At 37.9% G+C, this 12670-nt stretch overlaps 1 protein-coding gene across 16 annotated transcripts in view; it reads left to right on the top strand.

Annotated features, from left to right (window-relative positions):
- Nucleotides 1-12670, top strand: part of NAPEPLD (N-acyl phosphatidylethanolamine phospholipase D) — an 86050-nt gene that overhangs the window by 51120 nt on the left and 22260 nt on the right. For 7 of the 16 annotated variants that reach the window (XM_058297989.2, XM_058297986.2, XM_004478991.4 and 4 more), the window contains 3 exons: nucleotides 785-1431; nucleotides 4769-4883; nucleotides 10183-12049. In XM_058297989.2, coding sequence (XP_058153972.1) covers nucleotides 785-1431; nucleotides 4769-4883; nucleotides 10183-10311 — 891 coding nt within the window. In that variant the 3' untranslated portion in view covers nucleotides 10312-12049. Of the gene's footprint in view, nucleotides 1-784; nucleotides 1432-4768; nucleotides 4884-10182; nucleotides 12050-12670 lie in introns of those variants that run through there. The other 9 variants (XM_058297983.1, XM_058297982.2, XM_058297975.1 and 6 more) reach the window with 3 other exon arrangements.

Genomic DNA, 12670 nt, shown 5'->3' with positions numbered 1-12670 from the left:
ACCTGTTCCCCAATAAAAGCATTTAGTAAAAGGCCAGGACTGTGATCCTAAAGCAGCTTTTTGTTGGTTTGGCTTGATACAAGGATGAAATGTAGACTAACCATAGGACTAATGTCATGTTTTGTTGTAGTTATTATTTTATATCTATTTCCCCCCAAAAGTGACCAGCTTCTCATAGGCAGGGACACTGTTTCTCTTTGGTTGTGATCAGTTGTAGAAAATCTTAAGGGTAAGGAATGAGGACAACTGTCTATAGCTGTGATTTGCTCAGGAATCATTGCAGTGCTTTGCTTTCAGTTATATGCACTCAGAAAGTCAAGATCATATCTGAGATCCAGGACCTACAAGTAAATGGTCATGAGCTTTCCTTACAATTTCCAGTGACTGACCTGCTTTTAAAGTAGTTTTCAGCAGCAAATATACTAGTTGAGTGAATGGCAATAGCAAAATAACTGCATCTAGGCCAGTTGACCTTAGGCACCACAGAAGAGGGACTTTAAAAAGTTTAATAAATTTAGCTGTACTCAAAGTTTAAAATTTAGTTTTCTCTTTGCCAATTGCATTTGGGACTAAGAATAACTTACATTATTATAGTACCATGATTATCAAGGCAGATACAGAAAGAAGTTAAATATACATTTTCAAGAGAAAAGCAAATATAAATATACTGAATGACTTTAGTTCCCCCAAAATAGCCCTTCTTTCTATAATTTTAAGTAAAAATATGTTGTGATGAAGTATCATTTTTTTCCTAACTGCTTCTTGTCTTTATTTTTACACGCAGGAACTTGATAAAGAACTCCCAGTGCTTAAACCGTATTTTATCAGTAACCCTGAAGAAGCTGGAGTGAAGGAAGCTGGCTTAAGAGTCACATGGCTGGGACATGCAACAGTAATGGTGGAAATGGATGAGCTCATATTTCTCACGGATCCCATTTTTAGCCACCGTGCTTCACCATCGCAGTACGTGGGTCCAAAGCGCTTTCGTGGACCTCCATGCACAATAAGTGAGCTCCCCCCAATAGATGCGGTCCTTATCAGTCACAACCACTATGACCACCTGGACTACAATTCTGTCATTGCTCTGAATGAGCGATTTGGTAATGAATTGAGATGGTTTGTGCCTTTGGGTCTCCTTGACTGGATGCAAAAATGTGGCTGTGAGAATGTGATTGAACTGGACTGGTGGGAGGAGAATTGTGTCCCCAGACATGATAAGGTCACCTTTGTCTTTACACCTTCCCAGCACTGGTGTAAGAGGACTCTAATGGATGATAATAAGGTACTGTGGGGCAGCTGGTCTGTCCTGGGGCCTTGGAATAGATTCTTTTTTGCAGGAGATACTGGTTATTGCCCTGCTTTCCAAGAGATAGGTAAAAGATTTGGACCTTTTGACCTTGCAGCTATTCCCATTGGCGCTTATGAACCCAGGTATGTAGACTTCCAAAAGTTGTCCCAAAAGAAAGCATTCCTGCTACATAATGAGTTAACTGAATTTAAAAGTAAAGTATTTATGATTTGTGATTTTAATTGTGGACCTTGTTGTGCATTGGTTGGGGGTTATTGGTAGGTCAACCTCAATTAAATTTTTTTATCATGAAATAATTTAATTACAGCCATATCAGTCAAATAATAATTCAGATAGGATATTACCAAGAGAAAAGGAGTAAGGTTTAAAGAATTATCATACCTAGCCAAAAGTCCACATATACTTCTGACTGAAGTTAAAGTATAATCAGTCAGTAATCAAATCTAACTCTTGTTCTTCCTTTCCCATTGAGGATACTTTCTTTATATAACTACTTTTCATTCCATGACTGGATTGCACCGATACCTTATCTAAAGTTCACACTATCATTCGAGACCTAGGAAGAGACCCATCCATTGTCTGTGCTTTCCTGAATACTGTCTCCTTAGGAAAAAGTTGAGGCAATTTCAGTGAATTAATTTAGATTACAGTCAATTTTGGTTTGTCTGTACAGGTAAAAAAATAAAGTAAGAGATAGGGAAAATAATTTTAATTTATTCCAAAGTTCAGGCATAGATATAGACAAATAAATGTATTTTATTTGGACAGTCCTACAAACATAACAATCCTACGAGCAGTAAATACATAGATGAATTGAATCAATCTGATTTTTTGTTTCTATTTGTTTTGTTATACCTATTTAAATGTTAACTTTTTAAGTTTGCCAAAACCATTTCTTCCCTATTTTTATCAATGCTTTTCCCTTTTATTTTATTTTAGTTGTCTTATTTGGGGGGGCGCTAGGTACTTTTATTTTTTCTTATTTCCTTGAGTCTTGATAATTATTAAAATGATTATAAATCAATACTAGTGCTTGAATTTCACTTTTCCTCTTAAATAATTAAAATTCTAATGGAACCTCAAAGCATCAATCTATATTTTTTAAGCAGTTTCAAATCAACTTTATATGATATTGTTCTTTACTTAGTGTATGTTAATATATTAGAATATCTCATTTACAATTATGAAAGCAAATTATCCTATCTAGCAGTTTATAGAATTTCACTTAAATAAAAAAATCGATATAACTTGTACAGCCGAGCCACTCAAATTTACTCCTATAATTCCCTCTTCCTGTTTGCTTTGCAACTATTTTCTTACTAAAATGGAAGGGGGATGAGAAGGACATTATTTGCTCTAAGACAGTGAAATTGTGGTCAGTACTAACAGTTCTAGAAATAAGATTATCCATTCAATAAAACTTTGGAGTACTCTGTAAATGAAGCATGATGAAACACAAAACAACTTTGAATAATAAGCTTGGGTAATATCCTTTGGGATCTCCTGTCGCCAGATACTCTATCCAAAGTTCTTATTTTAATTTTTTCACCCTAGAGTAAAATTTTAAAAATTTATTTCAGATAGACAAGAGGGTAGAAAGGAATATATATGTCCCTTTGATTTCCAACAGGATTAAAAAAACAAAAAATGGGGAAGATGAGGGTGTGGGATATATGGTATATCTCTATATTTTTCAATGTATCATTTGTGGAATCTAGAGCTTCTTTAAAAATAAAATAAAATAAAAAACAGAATAAAACAAAACAACAACAACAAAAAGGTAGAGAGAAATATTAAAAACCATCTTCAACTTGCTCTGAATTCCAAGTGTCAGGAGATGTGGCGGAACAGTGCTCCTCTGATCTAACTGTTGAGAACAAAGCAGCTTTGTTTTCAAACTCCCATAAGGCCCAGCTCCTCCTAACAATAAATAACAACCCTCTAGCTGCTGCAGATGGAGGAACTTTTCCATAATGCATTCTACAAAATGCAGACGCACCTATTCTGAGTCCATAACCAGTAGTCTTAATGGCAGCATTAGTCAGCAGTCACAGGCTAGGCATAGAAATAATGTGAAGACAGTGCTGTTTTCCTCCTCTAAAGTGATGGCTTGGAAAGCAAAGCATCTATTTACAGACAGTGCATTTTTTCCTTTGTATCCAAAATATAATACTTTCTCCTGAAAGTGTTGGTTTTATTAACTCTTTACTTAGTCATTTGAGAGAATTTTATGAAATTTGTACTATACTCAGTGCTTTCATACACTGTCTTGTTTCATCCTTGCAATAATCTTATGAGGTGGGTATAATTTCTGTATCACAGACAAGGAAATGGAAGCTCAGAGAACTTGAAGGAACTTTCCAAAGACTTCCCAGGTGCTGGTAGAGTGGGTTTCACACCCAGGTTTCTGAGCTCTTGCTCTTTCCAAGGCACTAGGCAGTCTTTCAGTGTTTCTAAAATTGGTATATAGTCACATTACCCATTATTCCCCCTCATGTTCCTTCTGTTCTTGCCAAACCAAATACCTCACTGTTAAGTTTTCTGATGTCTAAATAAGATGCCTTGAATAGTAATTGGTTTTTTTGCTCCTGATTTTAGTAAATATTATACCTTAATTTTTGTTTACTTTAGCAATTTGAAAAAAAATGTTTCAAGTTCTTTTGCATTTGAAGTTTTGGCTTGAGTTCTTTACCCATTATTAGTTTTCTTTGATTCATATCCAGGATTGCAAAATGTCTACTCTAAAAAATAAGAGGGCAGCGGACTTGGCCCAATGGATAGGGTGTCTGCCTACAACATGGGAGGTCCCTGGTTCAAACCCTGAGCCTCCTTGACCCATGTGGAGCTAGCCTATGCACAGTGCTGATGAGCACAAGGAGTGCTGTGCCACGCAGGGGTGTCCTGTGCATAGGGGAGCCCCACGTGCAAGGAGTGCACCCCGTAAGGAGAGCTGCCCAGCATGAAAGAAGTGCAGCCTACCCAAGAATGGCACAGCACACATGGAGAGATGTCACAACAGGATGATGCAACAAAAAGAAACACAGATTCCCGGTGCCGCTGATAAGGATAGAAGTGGTCACAGAAGAACATGCAGTGAATGGACACAGAGAGCAGACAACTGGGGGGGGGGGGTGGGCGGAGAGGGGAGAGAAATAAAAAAGAAAAATCTTTAAAAAAAATAAATAAGAGTATGACATATCGTCGGAATAAGTCCTCAGTAAAATGAAAATATATTCAGAGGGGAGTTTTGAAAACTATATATAGTGTAGCACTTTGTACAAGAAAGATTTTTGCTTGCTTTTTCTAGCAGAAAGGTGAATAAAGGGAGAACGATTTGTCCACTGTAATTTATTCTGTAATTTATTCCTGTCAGAATTCAAGGTTGATTAGACAAAGCAGTAATTATGATACGGAGTATATTTCAAAGACGAGACTTAATAAATCACTGTTTTTTATCAGGTGGTTTATGAAATACCAGCACGTCGACCCAGAAGAAGCTGTAAGAATTCACATTGATGTTCAAACAAAGAAATCTGTGGCAATTCACTGGGGAACTTTTGTCTTATCAAATGAGGTGAGTTTTGATCATGGTAAAAATAACTGTGTTTTTATGTGTCTGACCCTAGTTGCATTTTTAGAGGCCAGGCTATAGAGTCAGAACCTCAGAACAGGCAAGGTCAGCACATGAATTAGTGTGAGAACCATGTTAATTAATAGAATAATATTTGGATACAGTGGGATAAAACCTCATTGCATGCCATTTGTTTTGCTTATTTCTACAGTTAATGAAGCATATGTTTATATATATAAAACCAAAATTCTGAATGTCTGGTCTATGGAAAATAGATAAATTTGAACCACTCATGTCTTTCTTTTCAAGGAGGCTTTTGTTCTAGCAAAGATATGACTTGTACCTAATAACTCAAATAGTGTTGTTGAAAGGGGTAAGTGCCGTAAGCATGAAGCCGATAAAGTAGTCTCAGATTTAGGATCTGTTTCTGACTGAAGGGACCAACTTGTCTGTAAGAAGGTGAGGAAGAAGGCATTTCAAGAGGAGGAAAGGGCAGAGCATAGTTTTGGAGGCAGCAAGCTTGGGGAATAGTAAGGAGTCAATTCAGCAGCGCGGTAGGTGGCATGGAGGCAGTGGGAGAAGTAAAGCCAGAAATATGTTATTCATCCAGTAAACATTGATTCAGTGTCTGCTGTGTCAGGCATTGGGATAAATGTTGGTTATATTACTAGTCTAATACAGATTAAAGGGAGATGAACCCTAAAACTGCTACTAGCTAAGATTCTGGAATCAAGCAGAAGGACAGCATAAAGCCTTCTCTCTTTTCTCTCTTTGCCCTGGGCAAAATTGAGAAATGGATGGTGAGCATTTGCCTTCTCCTACTTTGCTTTCTTTTTTTAAAAATTTTTTTATTTTTTTATTTATTTCTCTCCCCTTCCCCCCCGCCCCAGTTGTTTGCTCTCTCTGTCCATTTGCTGTATGTTCTTCTGTGACCACTTCTATCCTTATCAGTGGCACTGGGAATCTGTGCCTCTTTTTGTTGTGTCATCTTGTTGTGTCAGCTCTCCGTGTGAGCGGTGCCATTCTTGGGCAGGCTGCACTTTCTTTTGCACTGGGCAGCTCTCCTTACGGGGTGCACTCCTTGCGCGTGGGGCTCCCCTATGCAGGGGACACCCCTGCGTAGAGGGGGCACACTCTTTGCGCGTGGGGCTCCCCTATAGGGGGACACCCCTGTGTGGCAGGGCACTCCCTGTGCGCATCAGCACTGCATGTGGGCCAGCTCCACATGGATCAAGGAGGCCCGGGGTTTGAACTGCGGACCTCCCATGTGGTAGGCGGATGCCCTAGCCATTGGGCCAATTCCGCTTCCTCCACTTTGCTTTCTGTGGCACTCATCTGTATTCCACAGCGTCTTCTGAGGAGCTCAGTGTCTTCACGCTGTTTTAAGCACTTTCCCTCTGTTGCCCATTCTGGTCTTCCTTCTGCCTATGAGCAATTTGTTCTAAAATTATCTAAAACATTGCTTGCCCGCTCCGTCCTTCTGTCAAAATTCCTATCCCATGATGCAGCAACACTTAGTCACACTGTTGGGTGAGGGAATTGAATGAGTAAATGAATGACCATAGGGGTAGGGAGGGAGCCAGAAAGAAAACGAGAATATGAATATATGTCCGCATGTATAGATTTGGAGTAAGGAGAGGTTTAAAACTGGTTTCTAGTGTCATACTACTCTATACTTGGTGGCAACTTCTTGTTCTATAAATAGAGTTAGCCAGTTATACTGTTAGAGGGGACACAGTCCACATAAGACCTCCCTCACTTCTGACAACAAACCACCTTCAGGTTAGGTAATTTACTAGAATGACTCTCAGAATTCGGTACTCACAGTTGCTGTTTGTTACAGGGAAAGGATACAGGTTAAAATCAGCCAAGGGAGGAAGCACAGAGGGCAGAGTCCAGGAAAAGGTCTAAACATGGAACTCTTTTTTTCCTCTCCTCATGGAGTCAGGGCAGATTCCTCTGTCAACCAGGGAAACTCCTCTAAATCTTAGTGTCTGGATTCTTTATCGGGGCTTGATCACATTCTTCCTGCTTGGCTGACCTATGACCAGCCCCTCTGAAGGTCGGGTGTTATGAGCTTGTATTACACAACCCAAAGCCCCCACCATAAATAACATTGTTAAACTTCCTGGCCTGGCCAGTCCCAGCTCTTAAAGATACTGCTATCAGGCATGACATTGCAAAGGCTAAGAAATTACATCCCAAAGGATGCAATTACATCCCAAAGGACAAAGGCCCTCTCTTTGGGGCAAGGTTAAGTTCTTTACTTTTACAAAGGTTTTTTTTTCCTTAAAGATTTATTTTACTTATTTATCCTCCCCTCTCCCTTGCCACTTTTGCTTGCTGTCTGCTCTGTGTCCGTTTGCCGCATGTTCTTCTGTGTCTGCTTGTCTTCTTGTCTTCTCTTTCGGAGGCATTGAGAACTGATCCTGGGACCTTCTGACGTGGGAGAAAGGTGCTCAATCACTTGAGCAGCCTCAGCTCCCTGGTTTATTGTGTTTTTCGTCTTTCCTCTGTGTCTTTTTTGTTGTCATCTTGTTGTGTCAGCTCTCCGCATGGGCTAGCTCACCTTATGGGCCAGTTTGCCTTCACCAGGAGGCCCCAGTAACTGAACCTGGGACCTTCCATATGGCAGATGGGAGCCCAGTTGCTTGAGCCACATCTGCTTCCCTACATATGCTTTTTAAATACACACATGTATGTTTATATAAGTGACTTAAATGAAGTAATAGTGTTTATTATACATGTGCAAAGAGAGGGATCAGGATGACTCCTAGGTTTTTAATTTGAGTAATTAGGTGGACATTTGTGCCCTTTCCTGAGGAGGGGAAGATGAGGAAAGGATCAGAGACCTCAGCTGTCAAGAATTATTGCATCTTGCTTGCTTTAGGAAGTCCAGAGTTGTCTGGGTCAGCTGCCTGACCCTTGATGGATCCAGGGACATCCTCTACGAAGAAATTCAGAATAATATGCCTAAATCTGAGCAGATTAACGAGAGGGTCTACTACTGACCTGCTGACTAAAAGAACATGAAAAATCTACAGCTAATCCACGCAAAATCATGTTTCACACTACAGTTATCACTTAGCAAAGTAATTATTACTATAGGCTGATTATGTATGTAACTTTTGGCTAAGACTTGGGTAACATAGTGCGGGAGAGAATTTATTTTAACAAAATGTTTTTTTCAGTGGGAAAGAATGTCATAATTTTGAAATCTCTTAAAGAAAAAATAGCAAAGGAAATTTCTTAACTTAGGCTATTATTTAAAGTTAAATTTTATTAGTAATATATTAGCAGTCTCCTTTCTGCATGCAGTTTTTTAAAGACTGAAAGTAGATTCCTGTTATCAACTAATCCATTAGTAGGCATAACCATTACTTTCTAGGAGTACTAGGTAACTGAGATATAATTAAGACCCAGTTTATTCAGGGGTCAGCTGACAGGCATCCTTGACCTTCTAAACAGCTGTAAACTGTAAGTGTGCAAGGTGGTAAAAAGGCCTCTGTGTGGCATGTAACTATTACCACACTTTTGCATTTTAGACCAAAGGAATCACTGGCCATCCCTTCTTAGTCACTGTTGCTAGTTCTATATCTCCCCTCTCTCAATACTGAGTGCTTTAGGGCTCAGTCCATGGATCGTTTCTCTTCTCTAGTTTGTCACTCCCTTGGATATCTCATCCAGTCTTATAGTATTAAATACCATCTATCCACTGTACCTCTCTAGCTGATTTCTCCCGGTTATCCACATTTGTATATCCAGCTGCTGACTTGACATCTCTACTTGGATGTCCAAGTACCTAGACCTTCAGTCTGAAACCAGGCTTCCTGATCTTCTCTCAAACCTGTTTCTTCAGCATCTCAATAAATGGCAATTTCATCCTTCCAGTTACTCGGGCCAAAGCCTTGGCGTTTATCCTTGACTTTTCTTTCTCTCATATCTCCCATTTAGTTGTTTTGCAAACACAGTCAGCTCAACCTTCATATTATATTCATACTTTGACCACTTCTTACCATTTTCACTGCTACCACTCTTGCCTGTACAGTCTCTTCTTACTACTAGGCACTGGTCTTTACACCTTGAATCAGATCATGGCACTCTTCTACCAGAATGCCCTGGTAGCTTCCCATTGCACTCAAGATCAAAGTCAGTCCTCACAGTGACCTACAGTCCTGTGCAATCTACTCTACGAGGTCTTTGCTCAATTGTCATCTTCTCAGGGAGGCCTTCCTAGACTATTGCATTTAAAATAAAACCTCCATTTCCTGTACTTACTTCCCCCCTTATTTATTGCCCCAGAACATACTGACCAATAGATACTATCTATTTTCTGATTTATTCATTTCTTGTCCATTTCTGTATTAAAAATGTAAGCTCCCCAGAGGCATACAATGGAGGTACTCAACAGATACTTGTTCTTTGAAGAGAAGAGGCAGACTTCCTTCCAGCGATTAGATCAGAAACTGTGGTTTTTATTCCTGCTTTATACTTCCACATTTCACAGATTTTTCAATTGAAATCATGAAAAAATATTTTGACTAAAGGAAAGGTAGCTATTATACAATGTAACAATTAAGATAAAAAGAAAAATGATTGCATATAAACAAAATTTAAATAATCTTTTATACCTCTTTCTAAATTAATAACTATTCTATTCCATATTCAGATGGTCTGAATTTGGAAAATCTCCAAGTGGGTGAAAGCACTGTGAAATACTATGCTGTCTTCCCTTTTCACTGAGATATGAAAGGCGAGGAAATAAAGGGAAATAGAAAAATTCTACTTGTCATATCTCTATTTCCCAGGTCCCTCTTCTGTAGAATATAGTATCTAAATTTGGCTAGATGTTTTTAGGATAAATCTTCTTCAGGTAAAAATATTTGCTCTAGTTTTTGTTTATACATGTATATACTCATAATAAGATTTCTATATTCTTTAGAAATGTTGGAAACTTTGTTTCTGATATCTTTGGCATTGATTCCATTTAGACTGGAATTTCATGTAGTGAAATAGTGATCAGATTTCATGTAATCTAATGATGTTCAATCTAAGATGGCACCAAATTTGATATACATTGTATTTGGGTGAATTGATAGGTACTGATATTTCTACTGACCTAACAATCAAACTCAAACTTAAACTCAAACTGTATTAGAAAATATGATTCACTCATTTGCTGATGTTTCATTTGGAAGAAAGTACATTATTTTAAGTAGGTATTTGTTGTTTTAAATTCTCATGTGAAATAACCCCCAAATACATGTTAATCTTTTTCCATTTTCTCTTTACCCTTTGCCAGTATTATTTAGAGCCTCCAGTGAAACTGAGTGAAGCTCTAGAAAGATACGGGCTTAAGACTGAAGATTTTTTTGTCTTGAAGCATGGAGAATCAAGATACCTAAATACTGATGATAAAAATTTTGAATAAATATAAGCATGAGGCCTTTTAATGAGAAAGGCTTCCTCTAATTTGAATTTGAAAAGCAAATGAAAAACTAAGAAGTTCATCAATATTAAGAGTTTTTACATTTGGAAACAACTTCTACAAGTTTGTGTTTATGTCTTGCTTACTAATAGGATTGCCAGTTCATATAAATAATATAAGAAGGTGGGTGGGTCATTTAGTGACTTAGCTGATGTGGATTTTATATCGTTTCAGTGGTATAAGCATTGCACTGGATATTCGTTTACTAAAGCATTCTACATTAGTGGTGGTAGGATTTTCTGAGGATATGAAAAACTGATTTTAAAGACTCACTGCTATTCTGTTCTTCAGGGCCTTGTACAAGGTGAGTCAAGACTGTTTACTTACCTAGATTTTTTTCCCAGAGGCCTGCACATGAATATACGCATATTTCTTATATGCACATTGATTCCACATCCTTATAGTAGTTGTTGCTCTGCGAAGATTAACATATATGCCAGATATTAAGTGGTTTCTTTTTTAAGCATAAAAAACTATCATAGGAGTTTGGGTGAGTTACTGTTTTTAAGGGCCTACATTTTTTTTTTGGAAAAAGGGGACTGTATATTCTAGCACATGTCTACAATCCCCAAGTTTAAAGCCCTCTGAGTTGGGGAGAGCAAGGGAAAGAGTGTGGTTATGAGAACATGCTTTATGAATTTTTCTACTTTTAATCTAAAAGTCAGATCTTCTGCTAAGCACAAATGTAGCTATAAGGAAATAATTATTTGCAAATATAAATGCAAATCTTAAATGTTAATAGGTCATATACATTGAATTAAATTATACTCTCCATTTTTTTCTACACATATTTTTCTGGTTTATTGAGTCTAACTCTGAAGATATCAATAAAATTTATTTTATCAATATTTTATGTTTTACATAATTCAGATGTCTTATATTTTTATATTAAATTGATCCCTGAGCACAACTCTATCTTTTATTAAGTCAGCATGTAGTGGTAAAAAAACAAGCAAAAATCAGATGGTGATTCTGAGTCACCTGACTTGAATTTTAGTCCTAATAATGGATTTTGGTATTCATTTGATTAATCTGAATATTCTTAAATGAGGGAACTGGTTTAGATACTGGTAGAGACCCATTTTCTCTTCCTGATCAGTGGTATCAGTGAAATAACCATTATTCACACAAAATAATCAAAACATATTTTCTACAAAATGCTATGCAGGCAGTGCTCTATAACTTGATATATTTGCACATATATATGGCATGCCCCATGTTAACCATCAAATCTGAATTTTAATCCTGCTTTTATCACAGATTTTCTGTGTAACCCAAAACAAGTACCTATGCTCACTGTGCCTGTTTCCTCATGTGTAACAAGAGGATAATTTTGACCTACCTCTGAAAAATGTGAAGAATAAATAATAGTGATTTTTAAAGCACTTTGAAAATATAAGGGAGAGAAATGATTTCTTAAGATACTAATATATAAATTTGAAAACTGAAAATAGGCTCATGCTTTTGGTAATGTTCTTATTGCAAATTTAAGCATAACTTTATTCATAGCCAAAGTATATGTAAGTGATCTTTATAAAAATTTAGTATTTTAATCCACAAAGATGAAAATTAGTCAAGGGGAAAATGTGTAATGTATATGCATATAATCTATGTGAATGTCTGTGATTTCTGGACACTTAAAAGCACAAAAACTTTCCCATAAAATAAATGTTCAAGAAAATAACTGAACAAGCATGGACTTTTTCACTCCAAGGAAGGACTCGAGATGTTAGGTATATGGTGATTGTTTGCCACAGGGCTGCCAATAAAAAGTACCAGAAGTGGGTTGGTTTTTATAATGGGGATTTTATTTAGGGTAAAACCTTACAGTCCTGAGGTCGTGAAATGTCCAAATCAAAGTACCACCAGAAGGGCTTTCTCACCCAATCAGCTACTGGTGATCTTGGTGTCCTGCCAGGTGGGGAAGCAAGATGGTGGCTAATCTCTCCTAAGGTCCCTGCCTTCCCCTCTGGCTCACTCCTTCCCAATTAGGCATAGGGCTTGTCTCTTTCTGGGCTTCCCGTCTTTGCTGCTCTGCTTTTTTGAGTTCAGCTGTGGGCTGTCAGGCATTTGGCTCATCTCTTCAATCTTGAGCTGCTCTGTGGGCCCAGCTTCTTGGGAGCTTCATGCTTAAGCTTTGGCCACCAGTGATCCTAGAGTCCTCACAGGGCAGGGTCAAAAATGGTGGCCTCCATTCTCTGTGTCCCTCTGTCTCCATTTATATAAAGCTCCTTATAAGGGCAGAGACCCAACCTGAGTACGCCTCACTGATGTAGTCCAGTCAAAAGGCACCACACCCACA

Source organism: Dasypus novemcinctus, chromosome 5 (genome assembly GCF_030445035.2).
Source record: "Dasypus novemcinctus isolate mDasNov1 chromosome 5, mDasNov1.1.hap2, whole genome shotgun sequence".
Classification (NCBI taxonomy): domain Eukaryota; kingdom Metazoa; phylum Chordata; class Mammalia; order Cingulata; family Dasypodidae; genus Dasypus; species Dasypus novemcinctus.
This window is presented reverse-complemented; position numbering and strand designations above follow the sequence as displayed.